This window comes from Peromyscus eremicus, chromosome 16_21 (genome assembly GCF_949786415.1).
Source record: "Peromyscus eremicus chromosome 16_21, PerEre_H2_v1, whole genome shotgun sequence".
NCBI lineage: Eukaryota > Metazoa > Chordata > Mammalia > Rodentia > Cricetidae > Peromyscus > Peromyscus eremicus.
The window spans coordinates 22,703,120-22,721,627 of NC_081432.1; the positions used below are offsets into that span (position 1 = coordinate 22,703,120).

An 18,508-nucleotide genomic window follows, 5' to 3' on the forward strand; every position below is an offset into this window, starting at 1 on the left:
AGGGTTTCAGGTGGCCCAGTTTAACTGACAATTTGCCCTGTGAAGCTAGCCTTGAACTCCTGATCCTCCTGCCTCTCCCTCCCAAGTGCTGAGGTTACAGGCATGGAGCACCACACCAGGCTTATGATTATCGTGCCAACCTGAGGAGGAAATCCTACTCCAGAGCCTCTCATGGGGAGCCAGTACTGTAGATGTGACCAAATTCAAATATGTGTGAAGTCATGCTTTATTAAACAAGAGAAGACTTCAGCATTGCCACTCTCAAGACACAGAGGAGACAAAGGTAAGACCATGCCGTTCTCAGTGTTTATTTTTATCATCATATAATCTAATCAGATACACTGATTTTGTCCTGAGTGTTACTTACAGACACTAAGAGTCCTCTGAATCTTCCCACATGAACTGTTTCTCTTTGCTGTTTTCACAGTCATGTGACTGCAAATTCCCCACAGCCATAGCCTGGCCTCCTTAACAGTTTACAATCTATTCTCTTTAGTGTTTGGTCTGCATTTCCACAGAGCAATTGGGTCTACTAAAAAGGTTATGAGTCTGGGCATGATAGAGCACACCATTAATCCACTCGAGAGTCAGAGGTAGGCAAATGTCTGTGAGTCGGAGGGTAGCCTGGTCTACATAAAAAGTTCTTCCAAGCCAGGGTTATACAGTACGACTTTGTCTTTAAATTAAAATTATACATATAGTTGTAAAATCTATAGGGTATACACACACCTAAATCTAAATTTTATCTGGATCCTTATCAATGGATCCTTATCAATGGGTCTCTCACTTTGATTGGCAGTCATAATCAAAAGAAGTGACAGCATCACTCTGCTGTGGGCTACTGAAGACACACACAGGCAGAGGCCTGAGCCCATCATCGGCTAAGGAGTCTGGAGGCGCTATCTCATCTCCATCAACTGGCTTCCTCTCTGTTCTTCACAAGAGGATTGAGGGCGCTGGTCTGTGAGCTCGCTTCAGCAAGCTCTGGACGTTTGTTGTTTGTTTGCTTTTTGGGTGTAGAGAAAACACCGTGTTCAGCCGCGGCCACAGCCCAGCACAGGTGTCTCTAGACTGTGAGCGTGCCCTCTAAGACAATCGCAGCGCCACCCTTCAGGTCAACTCGGTCGTCAGGTCGCAGGGCAATGTCCAGTTCCCCTCCTCGGCGGGAACACTGGAAGGCTAAACAGAACACAGAGTGGGGTCAGTGCAGAGCACTTCGCTGTGATTGACCACACCGTGAAGGATTTATTGTTACCAACCCAGGACTCCTCCCAGGTCAGTTTCCAGAATAAATTCCTCCATGTGTGCACAGCACCTCCCACCTCCTCCCCATCCTCCTGCAGACCCAGAGGTCCACGCACAACGGATGTGCACACACTGCCTAGCCCTTCCCTTCCTGGGTCTCTTCTGCCACTTCCTGCATTGCCCAGCTGTGCCCCACCTAACGCTTCCTCTAGGATGCTCAAGGATGTGCGGAGAGATGGAGGCGGGGAACGGTGTCTCAGAAGATGTAGAGAGGGGGTCCTGGCCCACCTGAGGAGGTTCCCCCCACCCTGCCCTTCTCAGCTCAGAAGAGTCAGATGGAAGTTTGTTTCCTTGTTGGAAGTTAAAGTAACTGCAAGGCCCAGTGCACAAGGGAGGCGCAGCCTCAGCCTTCTAGGAGCTCCCGACTTAGTAAGTCATTAGACTCACCCAGGACAGAGACCAAACACCGTTCTCCACATCAAGTCCCTGAGACTGAGTCCTCCTTTCAGAAAGAGCTCATCCTGGGGGGTCAGAGCCCTGCTCTGATGATGAGTTAATGTGGCTTCCTTCAGCCAAGTTCCTTTTCTATGTGCTTGAGTTTTCAAGTCACCCCTGGGGGACTGGGCCTTCAGGAGGCGGGGGCACACACTTGGTCATCCTGATTTCGACAGCAGGACTCCATCTCAAAAAGCCAAGAGCTGGAGCCATGGTTCCACAGTATCCCGTTTGCTGAGCATTGAAGGACCCGAGTTCAATACCCAAGCACCCAAAGAGAGGGAGAGGAAGGGATGGGGAAAGCCAGCCTACCTCGCATTTCTTTCTTGCCCAGCTCCTCAGACCAGTAGGGGCCAAGTATAGTGTGGGTGGACCCTGGAAAGAAGTGACAGGCGATGAGATCAGGAGTGACGTTCCTCTAAATGTATCAACAATTACAACCAGTCATCCAGTCCTTTGTGAAGGTGGCCCCGGCAGAGTGTGGAGAGAGGAAAGGGAGAGAGAAGATTTGTGGGTAATTGCTTCCCAAGTACCTGTCAAATCTTACTCCCTCTGAAGCTGCATTCAACTTCGAGGTCATTTTTCTGTTTGTTTTCTTTTTTATGACTGTCTCAAGTAGCCCAGGCTATCCTACAACTAGTTGAGGTTAGTCTTGAACTTTTTTCCCCTGCCCTAACCTCCCAAGTGCTACCTTGACATCTGTGTGACATCATGGGAAGAGTACCTGTTACCGGGTCTTCGGCCACACCAACCCATGGCGCAAAGTATCGGGAGTAGAAGTCATATTGGGGTGTCCGCCCCCCAGGCTCCCCTTTGAGAGTGAGGATGAGTCCCTTCACCTTCCCTGTCTGTTCAATTCGAGGCAGAGGCTCTGTGTTCACCTTCAGGGTCTCTAGAAAGGACCTTGAGCACAAACAGGATGGATTAGGAACAAGTATTTTCAGACCACCCCCTACACAGAATAGGAAAGAGGCTGGGCTGGGCGCAGATGGCTCAGCAGAGGGAAGGGGGAGGAGCCTGTCTTTGACATCTGCCTCTGGGGAAGAAAGTGGCTGGGCCAGGCATGATGGCAGATGCCTCTAATCCCAGCACTCAGGAGGCAAAGGCAGGTGGATCTCTGTGAGTTTGAGGCCAGCCTGGTCTACAGAGTGAGTTCCAGGACAGCCAGAGCTACATTTGTCTCAAAAGAAAAGAAAGGCAAGTCGTGTAAAGCAGAGCTGGAAATCTAGGTGCTGGCGTGCAAATGGTTAAACATGGCATTTACCTGTTGTAAGAATCGCTGAGCCGGACCATGAGGTTTTTGGTATCTGGAGAGTACCGGATATCCTGGACCAGGGTGTCACCTATGGCTGCCTGTGAAGCAGATCAAAACTCCTCAGAGGACTAACTCTTACTGAGTTGTTAGATGCCTTGGGTCAACCCCCAGCACCACATTAGCTGAGCATGTGCTTGTAAACCTAAGATGCAGAGACAGAAATGTCAGGAGTTCAGGGTCAGCCTCAGTTAGTCAGCAGGTGTGAAGTCAGGCTGGGATCCTGAGATTCTGCCTCAAAATCAAACCAAACCAAACAACTAGGCACACTCCTTCAACACCAGCACGTGGGAGGCAGAGGTAGGAAGCTGGAGGAATTTCAGGACTCAGAGCTGGCCCTGTGGTGAAAACTTGCTTTATCCCGCTCCGCTTAGCAAGTACACTGCTTTCATTCATCAGGCTGGAAAGTCAACTCTTCTTGGTCCAAAGGGGCTGAGGATGCCTATTACCTTCCTGACCAACTCCTTCCGGCCTTCTCTGTCTGCCCCAAACACTCCATCTTACTCCTGCCCCTCTATGGAGGTTATAGTGCTCATAGCTAAATCAAATGAGTCAGCTGTGATTGGATGACCTGCAATCCTAGTACTTGAGAGGCAAGAGAATTACAAGTTCAAGGCCAGCCTGAGCTACACAGTGAGGAAAGAAAGATTCCAGCTCAATGAATGTTAGACACAACACTAACATTCTGACCTGAAACCATCTAGGCATCCACAGCAGTGCGTACACAGGATCGGGGCTATTTTATGGGGTCATGTCACACCAGAGCTTTTCAAACACAAACGACCACACCACAAAGCTCTAACTGGCTTCTTCCCACCAACCTTTATCAAGCCTTCTACTTCATGGAAGTCCTAGAAGAGGAAAACAGATACACAGTCATTGCTGAACAGGAGAGCCAGGGGCAGTAATTGTATATAACAAAATTCGGTGTAAATATAGTAAGAAAGAGCTAACCTGGGGGGAGGTTGGGTAGAGAGGAAAGTCCAAGACAATCCCGTCCTCTGCTCTTCTGGCCTTTAGTTCCCCACTCATAGTGACAAAGGTTAGGGTGTTGTTTGTGTTCTCTGGACAGAGGAGGAATCAAGAATTAGGAAAATAAAAGTGACTCTGTTTTCTGGGTGTTTGTCGATGTTTGTGTGGTGGTGGTGGTGGTGGTGGTGGTGGTGGTGGTGGTGTGTGTGTGTCTGTGGAACGAACCCAGAGGGTCAAACATGAAAGTATCTCCCCCTAAGCTTTCTCCCCATTCCTCCTTGGTCTATAATTTTCGAGATGGTGTCTCATTAGGTTGTTTGGTCTGGCCTTGAGTTCCCTCTTTGGTCCAGGAAGTCTGAAATTTTAATCCTCTCTCCTCAGCCCCCTCAATAGCTGGGATTTCAGGTCCATTTCGTCAGCCTAATCTTGTCTTCATGCTTATCCTCTACCCACACAAACAAAATCATTTTATCATAATGATCAGCATTTTATGACTTGAAAGTAAAATGTCCCCAACACTTGCTCCTCAGCTCCTGGTACCGTTTGGGGGAGAGACACATTCTGAGAACTTGTCCACAGGTAAAAGAAGGGGCTTTTCAAGAGTGACACTAAGACAGATTGTCAGGCAGTAAGGAGTTGACTAAAAGCATCATTAACGCTATGGGCGGACAGATAACAAGACGGCAGAGGCCCTGAGCAGAGCTAAGGCTCCAGCACATGAGACAGACAGCGTGTTAGGTTCTGAAGAAAGGAAATTGGTGCCCACAGGGCAGGAGCGGGGGTGGGGGTGTGGGGTGGGGGTGTGTGTCTTCTTACACTTTTCTGAGTATGGCTTTATAGCACAAGCCTGTCGCTAGGCTCTCTGAGTCCCAGGAAGGGGGCAGGGCAGGGGGTGTGGAGCAGGATGTGTGGCCGCCAGAACCCGCTTTGATAAAAAGTCACTCCCCTAAATGAGTGTACCTGACACCAGAAGTCTGTTCCTTAGGGACTCACAGTGTCTCAGTAAGGCGCCTGTCAATGTCTGTGAGGGGAAAAGGACTTCTGCAGGGTCTTGTGGCCTGAGTGGTAGCTGGATTCTATCATGCATATATATATATATTATTTTTTTTTTGGTTTTTCGAGACAGGGTTTCTCTGTGTAGCTTTGCGCCTTTCCTGGGACTCACTTGGTAGCCCAGGCTGGCCTCGAACTCACAGAGATCCGCCTGGCTCTGCCTCCCGAGTTCGGGGATTAAAGGCGTGCGCCACCAATGCCCGGCTGGTAGCTGGATTCTAACACTACATCCTCACAAAGGCCACAGGCCTCCAAGGGCTGTAACTTGACCAGCACCTGGCCCAGTGTTACTGCTTCCTCTCTGATCTCGGTGTTTCTAGTGCATGCTCTTAAAACCGTGGGCCAAGGCACCATGGCCACCATGATGGCCCGCATCCCCTGAAGTGAGAGCCCAACCAAACCTCTCCTCCCTTAGGTTGCATCTGTGCGGTATTTTAGCACAGCAACAGAGAAGTAATGAGTATAACGAGTATACTGGATTCCATGGTAGTGAGGCCTCGGCTAACTCGAAACTTCATTCCCTGAACAGACACAGGTTCCCTCAAGAGCCTAAGGATGGCAAAGTCTGTAGAAAACACAGCAGGGCCAAGCGGTGGTGGCGCACGCCTTTAATCTCAGTGCTCGGGAGGCAGAGCCAGGCGGATCTCTGTGAGTTCGAGGCCAGCCTGGTCTACAGAGTGAGATACAGGACAGGTACCAAAACTACACAGAGAACCCTTGTGGGGGTGGGGGGACCCAGCAGGAGTTGCTTTGGTTGGAGCCTGCGGATGCGCCGCCTCCTCATCTAGCTCGGTGCACAGGTTTCTTCTTCTTCAGCTCAAGGTCCCTGTCTAGTGTCCATCATCTTCTTAAACCGTGAGTCACAACCTCATCTGGGCTCATGTAACTGAGTGTGGACGTTGCAAAGAATGTGTCAACAGTACACGGCTTCTGAACACCAACTAAAAATTCAAAATATAGTGAATAGCCGGGCGGCGGTGGCGCACGCCTTTAATCCCAGCGCTTGGGAGGCAGAGCCAGGCAGATCTCTGTGAATTCGAGGCCAGCCTGGGCTACCAAGTGAGTTCCAGGAAAAGGCGCAAAGCTACACAGAGAAACCCTGTCTCAAAAAAACAAAAAAACAAAACAAACAAACAAACAAAAAAACCAAAATGTAGTGAATAGAAAGTGTTTCTGGCCCTGCTCACACATGTGGTGTGGCGTGACGTCAGTGAGGCCTTGAGACACGCACACTTTGCCTTACAACATGCCTTCCCTCCCCACCCCAGTGAAACACGCGGGCTCAGATCAGAGTCTATTTGTAGGTTATAAATGACACCATTTCTGCTGCCCATACAATGTGTTCCTCTTACAGAAATATAATCGTTTACAGGAGGCAAAGGTGTTTAACATTTTTCAGTTGTCATTTGTCAGTATATAAGTATCAAATCAGTATCTCTTTGAATTTGTATTACAATGTTTGATTTTACTTTTTTATTTTTAGAAAGTAAAAAAATAATGTGTATATGTGTTTTGCCTCATGTAACTCTTACTGAGTAGTTAGATGCTTGTCTAGATGCCAGAAGCCCTGGGTCAACCCCCAGCACCACATTAACTGAGCATGTGCTTGTAAACCTAAGATGCAGAGGCAGAAAGGTCAGGAGTTCAGGGTCAGCCTCAGCTAGTCAGTAAGTGTGAAGTCAGGCTGGGATCCCGGGATTCTGCCTCAAAACCAAACCAAACCAAACAGTGAGGCACACTCCTTCAACACCAGCACATGGGAGGCAGAGGTAGGAAGCTGGAGGAATTTCAGGACTCAGAGCTGGCCCTGTTCAATGCCAGCCTGAGCTAAATGAGACCCTATCACAAAACAACAATCAATCAATAAGCGAAGTCCACATTACTCATTTTGTGAAACAGCACAGCCGCAGAAGCCAGGGTGGCGTGGCCACATAGCGGGAACTCACTCTCCGGGGTAAACCACCTTAGTCCAAAGCGAGAACCTTCGGAGGAGAAAAGGCAAAGAAAAGCAAGATCAAACCCACACAGTCAGGTGAAAGCTGCCTTAGCATCTTCTTCCCTAAATCATGAGCACGGCTAACAGGAAAACCTTCCTCAAGGGGTGTGCGTGGGGTAGACAGACATTCTGCTCTCTCCTGGGAAAGGTCCCAGTGACTTGAGTTTGATCCCCAGGACTCACAAGGTGGAACCGGAGAACCAACTCCTTACAAACTGTCCTCCAGCCTCACACAAATGCCATGGCCCGTGCATAGGCCAGGCAAACACACACACACACACACACACACACACACACACACACACATAAAACAAAACATTTACATTTCTACTTACTTTGTGTGAAGTTGTCAGTTGGCTGCAGTTTTCGGATAAAAGCCGTTTCAGAGAGGTTCATTTCTCTTGCAATGTGCTGATGAGAGTCTTCATCCAATGTCTGAAATAGAAAAAAAGAAAGATTATGGAGAGCCTGGAAACACAGATCTGACTTAACATAGCAGCTCGTCGGCATCAAAAGTCATATGCTTGGCATAGTGGTGCACACTTTTAAACCCAGCATTCAGGAGGCAGAGGCAGGCCGATCTCTGTGAGTTGGAGACCAGCCTGATCTACAGAGTAAGGTCCAGGACAGTTAAGGCTACATAGTGAGACCATGTATAAAAAAAGGAAAAAGAAAAGTTATATGCTTAAAAGGAAATTCAATTTACATGGTAAAGAATTAAAGACTGTGTGTGTGTGTGTGTGTGCTTGATATCTTTCTGGGAGTGTCTATTTTGTTTGGGTTTCGGCTTTTTTTCATTTTAGATCTTTATGTTTTCTTGTTATCCAATGAACTTTACTAGGATTGCTTACAAGAACATGAATGACAGCGATTTAAGCATCATGAGCAATTCAGCTGCTGCACCACTGAAGAAAACGTCTCTCCCTCCCCCGCAGCCACTAACTGCCTAGAAATCCTCCGAGAGGAGCAGGGCCTCAGGAAGCACCGCTCTGAAACTCATTCGTTGTCCTGCCTCTGCGTCCTGAAGGCTGGGATTACAGGCATGTGAGTGCACACTCACTTGACATGGTGCTGAGACCCAACTCCAGGCTCTGTGCACGGGCAAGCTCTCCACCAACTGAGCCACAAACTCAGCCCCATTTCCTTTACTCTAACGAAGAAAATGTTTTTAAAAGCCAGTCACATTGACACGTGCCTGTAATCCCAGTACTTGAAAGGTGAAGAAGGCAGGAGAATCCTAAGTTCAGTCATTCTCAGCTAGATAGCAATTTTAAAGCTAGCCTGGGCTACATGAGACCTTGTCTCCAAAACAAAATGATTGATTGATTGATAGATAGATAGACAGATAGAGATGGATGATAGGCAGATAATGATTGATAGTAGGTAAATGGATGATAGATTAGATAGACAGATAGATAGACAGACAGAAAGAATAATATTAGCTTTTCATTTTGAATGGCTCAAAGCTCAGGCTTTAACCTGACACTATACTGTCTCACCATCACAAGCTCTTGTTATCCACTAACACTTCACAGAAAGGCGAGGCACCAGCAAGCAGAGAAACATGGACTACCGAAAGGTTTCTAAGGAGCAGCAGTGAGTACCAAGTGGGCTGGCAGAAGGAATTTGATAGGGTCCTGGGCCCTTCCCCAGACCTGCTCAATCAGACTGTCCTCTCAAACAAGATGCCAGGGGATCTGGGTGTGCATTAAAGTCTGAGAAGTCCTGGTGCGCAAGCCACAGCCCTGTGTGCAAGGGACTCAGTATCAAGATGGAAGCCAGGACACCTACCGGAAGCAGTAGTGAGCAATGCTAGAGAGCAGATCTTTGAGGCATGGAGGGTTGGTTTGTTTGGGGGCTGGGGGGGAGGGGGTTGGAGGCTGGATCCAGGTGTTGCTCAGGCTCTGCCCAGAACATGTGTTCTGCACTGAACTTCACCGTCAGCCTTGATATACAAAGATTTTTAACAAGAAGTACGGTGCTTTAAAGATGCTCACAACCATCTGTAAGTCCAGTGGCTGTGGATCCAGTGCCCTCTTCTGGCCCCTGCCAACATCAGGAATGTACCCGGTAGACACACATACTTGCGGGTAAACATTCAATGAAGTAAAAATCAATCTTTAAATATATGAATTTGATGAAAAGGTCTTGTGCTGGATCTGGGCAAAAGGTCAGGTTTGGGTAAGGTAGGTGGAAAATGAGAGGAAAGTCTGGCATCGGAGCAGAGTCTTAGGCAAGTCATAGCCTTACTTCTGTTCTTCTAAAATTAGGAAGTAAAGTACATCTATGGGTGAAGGCCCTGAGGGTCACCCATGGCATGCACACTCAAGAACACACACACAGAGATTTTCATTTCATTACAATATTTATCTTTCCATTTTATACTATAAGCTTCTTTTTGCACATAAGTACAAAGCTGATCTGAGGATGTGACTCAGTGGTAGAACACAATTTGGGTTGTACAACATCACCCCCTCAAGTAACCAGACCCCACCCCAATCGAAGGAATCCACTGGAGTCTGCTTAAGGAGTATTAGAGAATTTATTAGGATATAAAGTGAGGAAATGCACTCACGAATACACAACAGAGTAGACAGCTGAAGTCGTCCTCTGATCTGACCAGGAGAGACTCCACTTGGCAGTTTGATCAGACCAAGAAGCAGGAGAAGGGACCTTGTGACCCCTCTCCCTTTCCTTTTAAGAAGTCACATATGATGGCAAGAAGCACCGCCTCCTTGGGCCATGGGCGGAGCAAATACCACTACACCCCACAAATAACCAGACCCGGCAGTTTGGTTTGGTTTGTTTGAGACAGGATCTCATGTAGCCTCAGCTGGCTGAGCTATGTAGCTAGGATGACCCTGAACTTCGGATCCTCCTTCCTCCATCTCCCAAACTCCGGAACCATAGACTGCACCACCAGGCCCGGCAGCCCTCCTGCTTCAACATCCATTTCCCTTTGGCGTCCTCGAAGGGATCAAATCTCCAATACCAAAAGCAAAGTGATGTTTGCTGTTCAGAGGGCCAGTGTCTGGGGTTTGAGACAAGGTCCTAGCTAACATCTTAGGACCCACAGGATTATTGAGCGGGGTGAGGGCAGACAGGATAAAGTTTTATTTTATACTCCCATCTTGTGGCAATATAGAGACATGGCAACCTTCATGTGACAGCTTGTCTTCTGGGTCTTTTTTTTTTGTTTTTGTTTTTGTTTTTTTGTTTTTCGAGACAAGGTTTCTCTGTTTAGCTTTGTGCCTTTCCTGGATCTCGCTCTTTAGACCAGGCTGGCCTCGAACTCACAGAGATCCGCCTGCCTCTGCCTCCCGAGTGCTGGGATTAAAGGCGTGCGCTACCGCCTGGCGTCTTCTGGGTCTTTGTCTCTCTGCTGTATTAGACTTCAGAGAAGTACAGGAAGTGCTATAAACACCCAGGAAGCCACTGGGACCCCTTCCCCTGCATCTGAACCTCTGGAAGAGGCACTGTCTATAGCTTCTTGTGTCCCTAATAGTTCTTATGGAGGTTGGGGATGTAGCTCAGTGGTAGAGTACTTGCCTAGCATGACTAAGGCCCAGCACCTCCGGTTAAAAAATTCAAACTCTGTCATATAACCCAAAGTTTATACTCACTGTTTTATTTTAGGCTTCATACATACCGGGTAAGATCTAGCCTACCAAGCCCACCCTTAGAATTCATACTCACTTTTTATGCCTTGTCCAAGCCACTCCAAGGTAAGCCTAAAAAATTAGTGACTGCTGGTTAACAAGAATTCTTTCTTACTACTACTATTACTAGCTAGGTAGAGTTATGTATGTCTGCATGTGGGTATGTGCACATGAGTGTAGGTACCCAAGGAGGACAGAAACATTGGATCCCCTGAAGTTACAGATAGTTGTGAGCTGCCATTGGGGTGCCAGGAATTGAACCCAGGTCCTCTGGAAAAGCAACAAGTGCTCTTAACCACTGAGCTATCTCTCCAGCTCCTAACGGGAATTCTGAAGGGTTTGCCATAATTCAGGTGACTGTAACTTTTTCATATTGGTCTACATGTTCCATCTCTCTATGTCTTTAGCCCAAGAATTCTGGGAGGTTTTTGTATTTCTTACAGAATTATTATTATTTGTCGGTCAGAGTGTTTTGCCTGCATGTATGTCTGTGCACCACGTGTGCCTGGTGCCTGCTTAGTTTGGAGGAGGGCACTGGATCCTCTAGATCTGGAGTTACAGATGGTTGTGAGCCACTAGGGGATTCTGGGAACGGAACCTGAGTATTCTGCAAGATAAGTCAGTGCTGCTGCTGCTGCTGCTGCTGCTGCTTTTTTTTGTTGTTGTTGTTGTTTCCCCTGTCCTGGATCTCTCTCTGTAAACCAGGCTGACCTCGAACTCACAGAGATCCTCCTGGCTCTGCCTCCCGAGTGCTGGGATCAAAGGTGTGTGCCGCCACCGCCCGTCTTAGCCAGTGCTCTTAACTGCTGAGCCATCTCTCTAGTTCCTAACAAGAATTCTTAGAAGGGTTTTGCCACAATTCAGTCTATTATAACGTCTTCCTATCTTTCTACACATACCTCTTCCCTCACATGATTTCCTTTCCTCAAATTCAATCTAGCACATTTTTTTTGTAGCATGAACACACACACACACACACACACACACACACACACACACACACGAACATTGAGGTTGGCGCAGTGGGTAAGGCCCAGAGATCTGCCTGCCTCTGCCTCCTAAGTGCTGGAATTAAAGGCGTGCACCACCACGCCCAGCTCTAGATGCCTACTTTTTTAAGTATTAATTTTTTTAGCTATATGTTCCAATTTTTTTGTTTAACCTTTAATCTGTCTTTGCTTTTATCTGGTATACGATATTATGGGTTCCTTGTATGGAAGTTTCAAGAGATAAATGTCTTGAAAACAAAATAGAATATTATAGAAGCTCTTGGGATATTCTTGTTTAGAACTGTTCCTTTTCTTTACACAACTTTTTGTTGGTTTTGTTTTTGAGATATAGCCCCATGTAGCTCAGGCTGGCTTAGAACTTCCTATGTGGCTGGGGTTGACCTTTAACTCCTGATTACAGGAGTGCTCCACCAGTCCTGATTTATGTGGGGCTAGAGATCAAACCCAGGACTTCACACTGCTGAGATACATTCCCAACCCCTATGTCAGCCTTTTATCAAGTTTTCAAAAAGCTCAAAGTACAAAGTTTAGCCTAAGTCTCATCTCAGTCAAATCGTTTTTTTGAGGAGGGTTTCTCTGTGTAGCTTTGGAGCCTGTCCTGGAAATCACTATGTAGATCAGGCTGGCCTCAAACTCACAGAGATCCACCTGCCTCTGCTTCCCGAGTCCTAGGATTAAAGGCGTGGGCCACCACTGCCCGGCCCAGTCTTTCTCATTTTAATGTCCTCCATCCTTCCTTCCATCTTCTAAGTCTAGAAGAATCTTAGGCTATACTTAAATCTTTTTTTTTTTGGGGGGGGGTTCCGAGACAGGTATGCACCCCCACAGCCTGGCTATACTTAAATCTTTATTTCCTAGGTTTTGAATATGTTGCAAATAAACAAACAAACAAACACAGCTAGAAAACAAAAAAAGAAAAAGATAAGTAACATAAAACATATTTTAGCCAGGCTGTGGTAGCACATGCCTTTGATCCCAGCACTCCGGAGACAGAGGCAGGCAGATCTCTGTGAGTTTGAGACCAGCCTGGTCTACAGAGTGAGTTCCAGGACAACCAGGGATACACAGAGAAACTCTGTGTCAAAAAAACAAAAAAAACAAAAACAAGAAACCAAAAACATATTTTAATAGGCAAGTAGATAAAGACAGAGAGGGCTGGAGGGACGGCCCAGCAGTTAAGATTACTGACTATTCTCCCAGAGGTCTCGGGTTCAACTCCAGCACCCACATGGAGGCTCACACCGTCTATAACTGCAGTCCCATGGAATCTGAGGGCCTTTTCAGGTATGCAGATGTACATGCAGACAAAACACCCATAGACATAAAACAAATAAATCTTTTTTTAAGAGAGAGAGACAGATCCTTTAGCTCCAGTGTTTATTGATATTAGTGTTCTGGAGATAATCAGATTTATGAAACAACACAAATTATTATCTGGTGAAAACGCATCTCCATAGACTGTCTCAAATATATACACATATATATTTGCATATATTTATATGTAAATTATTAATCTATACATACACATATTTATACCTATAAATACGTATGTGAGTATGTATATATACATACACAAGTATATCTATTATATATACACATATACATATAGGAGTGACATGGAGACATGGGACAGATATAGTTAAACTCTTGACAGGCAATTACAGTTGATTCCACAATTGTTTGACAGGAAAGTCGTTCTTGCCAGATTGATCCTACAGAAGGTTCTAAATTTGGAACCTGGAATCTGGTTGCTAATTATTCTCTCACTAATCTTCCCAAGCTCTTGTCTTACTAGATAAGACCTAGTAATTCCTTTACCCTCTGTGGCTAGCTGCAGGGTTACTTAATGGATTAATAGCTGGGATGAGATGAGGGTCATCTCTCTAGCCCCAGATCACCAACTCCTTTATGTGAACTGCTCTAAATAAAAGGGGAAGATTTACTTTATTTCAGTTTTTGAGACAGCTCTCATTAATAGTCTAGGCTGGCCTCAAACTCATGATCCTCCTGCCACCTCTCTATTTTTATTTGGCTCCAGTTACTTTTTATGTGAGTGTGTGAGTGTGTGTGTGTGTGTAGAAGACAGAGGACACTTGCAGGCACTCTGTTCTCTCCTTCTACCATGTGTCAGGCTTGGCAGCAGGTACCTTTACTCACTGAGCCCTCTCACTGGTCCCAGGTGCAGCGCCAAAGGACAATTTCCAAGAGTCAGCTCCCTCCTTTCACCATGGGAGTCTTGGGGATCGAACTCAGGTCCTTGGGCTTAGCAGCAAGCACCCTTACCTGCTGAGTCATCTTGCAGGGCACTGAAGAATCTATATTTCTGAGGTATAGATGAGGCTGCATCCAGGCATGATAATGAACCCTGCAAGCCCAGCACTCAGGAGGCCGGGACAGGTGGAGTCTGAGGGTAGCATGGGCTACTAGGGAGTTCCAAGCCAGTCAGAGTAGCATAGTGGACCCTGTCTCACCTGCCCCTGCTGAAAAGCCCCAGGATGTCCACATAGAAATGCCAAATGACGTCTCAGCCATTCCTACCCACAGATCTCCTGTAATTTTGTGCTTAGTTTTTGCTGCTAATTAAACAATATCCTAATTCTGAAAGGAAGCTCCAGTCATTTTTTTATAAAATAATTTTTGATTATTACTTTTTATTTTTGTAAGATTGTTCTCTATAAGGCCCAGACCGGCCTCAGAGTCATGATCCTCCTGCCTTAGCCTTTGGAAAATCAGAGGTCATGGGTTCTGCACACATCTAGGATTCCAGGCACGGCCCTTGAGAACCGAGGACTTACATTTTCCACGAGGCAGACGGCAGCAGGATTGCCCCGGAAAGCTGTTGCCGTGAATGCATCCGCTATGAAAATCGGGAGCTTCATTTTCCTCGCCGGCTCTGTCTGGGAGGTCCTTGCCTTGCTGGGAGCCTGCTTCACTTCCTGTTGTTAAAAAAAAAAAAAAAAAAAAAAAAAAAAAGTTAATGTTTTACTTCTACAAACACAGTTAACGATTCCCAGATAAAAAGTCAATTACTCCAACATACCTATATCGAAAGATGTGTGATTCCCCTACTTTTTAAAGCCTCTGCATTTAATTTGTTTTAAAATACTAGCTACATGGAGTGGAGCAGTGGTGGCGCACACCTTTAATCCCAGCACTCAGGAGGCAGAGGCAGGCGGATCTCTGAGTTCGAGGCCAGCCTGGGCTACAGAGTGAGTTCTAGGACAGCTAGGGCTACACACAGAAAACCTGTCTCATACTAGCTAAATGAAATATTTTTCATGCCACACACAGAACTCTGCAACATAATCACCCTCCTTCCTAGAGTAGCCAAAACTAACTGTGGCAGTAATTTTAAGGAAGTTCATGAGATGTCTGAGAGGCACAGGTTTTGTTTGCAGTCTTCCCATGGAGACAAGCTCTCCTCTCAAGGTCAAGCATGGCATCGCTCACCTGTGATTACCCTGTGGGAGGCTAAGGCAGGAGGATTGAGAGCAAAGCTAGCAGTTCGAGGCCAGCATCATCTACAGAGTGAGTTCTAGGACAGCCAGGACTACTCACAGAAGGCATGTTTCAAAAAGCAAACAAACTATATATCTATATATAGATATAGATATAGTATGTATCTATAATACACATATATTCTTAAAGTGTGTGTGTGTGTTGAGGATTAAACCCAGGGACTCAATCATGCTAAGCACAAGGTTTACAACTCCCAAAGCTCCCAATTTTTTGAGTTTGTGCGGGAGAGGTTTCCTTACCTTGCTGTACACACTGGCCCCAGATACTGGGGCTCAAGTAAATCCTTTGCCTCATAGCATGGATATACCACCACACCCAGCTCTGGCTTTGTATGTGGTTTTTAATGAAATTCATTACTGAAGAATAGAATTCTACCCTTAACTGTTTTTTTTTTAAGTTTCTAGAAATGCTTCCCAAACCAACAACAAAAGTCTTAAAAGATCTCAAAAGCTCTAATAACCCGTCATTCACTTATTTAACAACAAGATGTCCCCAGCTCTCCACCCGCAACATACCCAACTCCACCTTCTCTTCCTCAAAGAACTTGAGTTTTGTTTTGGCTTCAGGGATGCACCAGGTCCCTGCCTGTTCAGGACAATCTCATTCCCTTTGCCAGATGCTTGATCTTAAAAGATTGTCCTACAGCTAGATGGTGACAAGTCTCAGAGAGAGGTGGCTAGAAAGATTCTGGGAGGAATATTCTGTCTCTGATGAATGGAAACAGAGCTAAGAGCATAGGCTACCCCATCCTTTCCCTTTTCCCCTGAGCTGAACATGTTGATACTAGAAATGCAACAGCCTGGTATTGGGACCACGACAAGCAAGGAGACAGAAAGCTAAGGGACTAGATACGGGGTGGGGGTTGGGGGGGTGCGTTCTGGTGCCTGCTAGATGACCTTAAGTGTTCTACCTCTAAACTTCCTGCCTGATACATAGTAAATGTCCCAAAGTAGCAGCCAAAATAATCACTCCCCAAAGTTGTCCGAATTGTAACTCTCAAGAACCCATAAGTATGTTTTGTAACTAGCAAGAGGGAATTAGGTTGAAGTTTAATCAACTGATTATTCTGGATTATCAGACCCCCCAGGTAAGGATTTTTTTTATATAAGTACTGAGGATTAAACCCAGGACCTCAGACAGGCTAGGCAAAACACTCTACTGATGAGCTAAATCCCCAGCCAACAGGGATCTTTAATGGTGGATCTTTAATATGTGTGTATATGTGATGGCTTTCTTTTTGGTTGTCAATTTGACCACATCTGGAATTAACTAACACCCAAGTAGCTGGGTACACCTGTGAGGAATTTTTTTTAATTAAATCATTTTAATTTAAAAATTTAATAGGAAGTGTACACACCTTTGCTCCAGATCTTTTTTTTTTTTTTTCCCCCAGAGCTGAGGACCGAACCCAGGGCCTTGCACTTGTTAGGCAAACGCTCTACCACTGAGCTAAATCCCCAACCCCACTCTAGATCTTTTGAGGTGGAAAGATCCATCTTTGTTTGGTTTTTCAAGACAGGGTTTCTCTGTGTAGCTTTGCGCCTTTTCCTGGAACTCACTCTGTAGCCCAGGCTGGCCTCAAACTAACTCAGAGATTCCCTGCCTCTGCCTCCTGAGTAATGGGATTAAAGGTGTGCACCACTGAGCCTGGCAGAAGTTCCATCTTTTTAAAAAATTTTTTAAAAGATTTATTTACTTATTTATTATGTATACAGTGTTCTGTCTGCATGTGTCCTTGCAGGCCAGAAGAGGGCACCAGATCTCATTACATGTGATTGTGAGCCACCATGTGGTTGCTGGGAATTGAACTCAGGACCTTTGGAAGAACAGTCAGTGCTCTTATCCACGGAACCATCTCTCCAGCCCTGGAAGATCCATCTTTAATTTGGACCACACCTTCTGGCAACAGCCTATATAAAGCTTGCTCTCTTTGCCTGCTTGCTCTTGCTGCAAGTCCATTCCTTCACCGGCATTAGTGCCTACTTCTTCAGGATCCTGGCATAGACTGAAGACCAGCTGAGACAGCCAGCCTCACAGAATCAACAACTTTGGGATTCTTGGAACTTCTGTTTGTAGACAGCCATTGTTGGACTAGCTGGACCACAGCCTGTGAGCCATTCTAATAAACCCCCTTTATATGCATATCTCATTCATTCTATCAGTTCTGTTTTTCTAGAGAACCCTGACAAATTCAATACATATTGCAATGTGTGTGTATGCAATGTATATATGTTTATGTATATATATGTATATATTAGATTTGAAGATGCTATTCTTCTGGCTTCAATGATAGAGGAAGGCACCAGAAACTAAGGAACACGAGTGACCTTTAAGAGGTAGAAAAGGCAAAGGGCAAATCCCCACCTCCCACCCCCAAAACCTCCAGAAGGAACAGATCTGTGTTAGTCAGCTCAGGATGCCATAACAAAACACCACAGACTGTCTTAAACACACATTTATTTTCATAGTTTAGAGGCCAAGAATTTCAAGATTACAACGTGGATGATTCAGGTCCTGATGAAGGTGATTTTCCCACCTTACAAAAACTCTTTTCTATGGAAGGCTGTGGGAAGTCCAGTTCCTACCTTTCCTACCTTTTCTAGGGTTCTTAGGAGGAGGAGAGAGGGATAAGAAATATTAGATAGAGAGACCTAGTTGATGAGAAGAAAGACAGAAACACAGGATAGCTTCAGGAGGGCCTGGATCACGACCCAATGGCCTCTTCCGTTTATTCAAAAGGGCTTTTTATAACAATGCCAAGGTTTGGGGGGAGCAAAAGACCTCCCCCTTGCTAGATCAAAGCACACTGCACAGCCAAGTGTAGACCCTTCCAAACACTTAGTAACCATGCCCTTGCTCAAACCATCCCCTTATGCAGCCCTGCTGGGTAAAGCAAGCTCAGATTCTGAGACCCTGAGTACGACTCAGAAAAACTGCTTATGTTTGCCAGTTTAATAGGAGGAATATTTTAAAGCATGAGCTGAGGAGACAAATGGGGAGAGGTATAGGAGAAGGAGCTTCCAGGCCAGAAACTTCCTCATTTTTGGCTACGGGAAGTTTTCCAAACCCTGTCCCTAAGACTCATTGCATAAGTGTTATTGAAACAGGTTAGGGATGCACTTAGATAAAAGGGCACGCCTTATTGCTATTTGGCCTGGTGGAAGACATCTAAAAGGCTGTCTGTTCAGACGTCCCTCTCTGTGCTTCAGTCCTTCCTCTCCGGTGTCGGGCACCACCCCTTCTGAAA

General features: G+C 46.0%; 1 protein-coding gene across 1 annotated transcript; it reads right to left on the reverse strand.

Annotated features, from left to right (window-relative positions):
• Positions 1-351: 351 nt before the first annotated feature.
• Positions 352-14,672, reverse strand: LOC131926614 (phenazine biosynthesis-like domain-containing protein 2). Its single transcript, XM_059282153.1, has 9 exons — positions 14,538-14,672; positions 7,409-7,508; positions 6,961-7,059; positions 4,007-4,116; positions 3,874-3,903; positions 3,005-3,093; positions 2,465-2,643; positions 2,053-2,115; positions 352-1,179 (listed from the first exon to the last, which is right to left on the reverse strand). The coding sequence occupies exons 1-9, from the start codon at positions 14,619-14,621 to the stop codon at positions 1,067-1,069; spliced, it is 867 nt and encodes a 288-aa protein (XP_059138136.1). The 5' UTR covers positions 14,622-14,672; the 3' UTR covers positions 352-1,066.
• Between the last annotated feature and the right edge of the window lie 3,836 nt (positions 14,673-18,508).

What these genes read in the sequence shown, in the direction of transcription:
- LOC131926614 (XM_059282153.1), bottom strand. Translation starts at nt 14,621, where the DNA reads ATGAAGCTCCCGATTTTCATAGCGGATGCATTCACGGCAACAGCTTTC. An exon ending in AAGTAGAAGGCTTGATAAAG is followed by an intron (nt 3,094 to 3,873) that starts GTTGGTGGGAAG and finishes TCTGCTTCACAG; the next exon opens with GCAGCCATAGGTGACACCCT. An exon ending in GGGCAAGAAAGAAATGCGAG is followed by an intron (nt 1,180 to 2,052) that starts GTAGGCTGGCTT and finishes TGTTCTGTTTAG; the next exon opens with CCTTCCAGTGTTCCCGCCGA.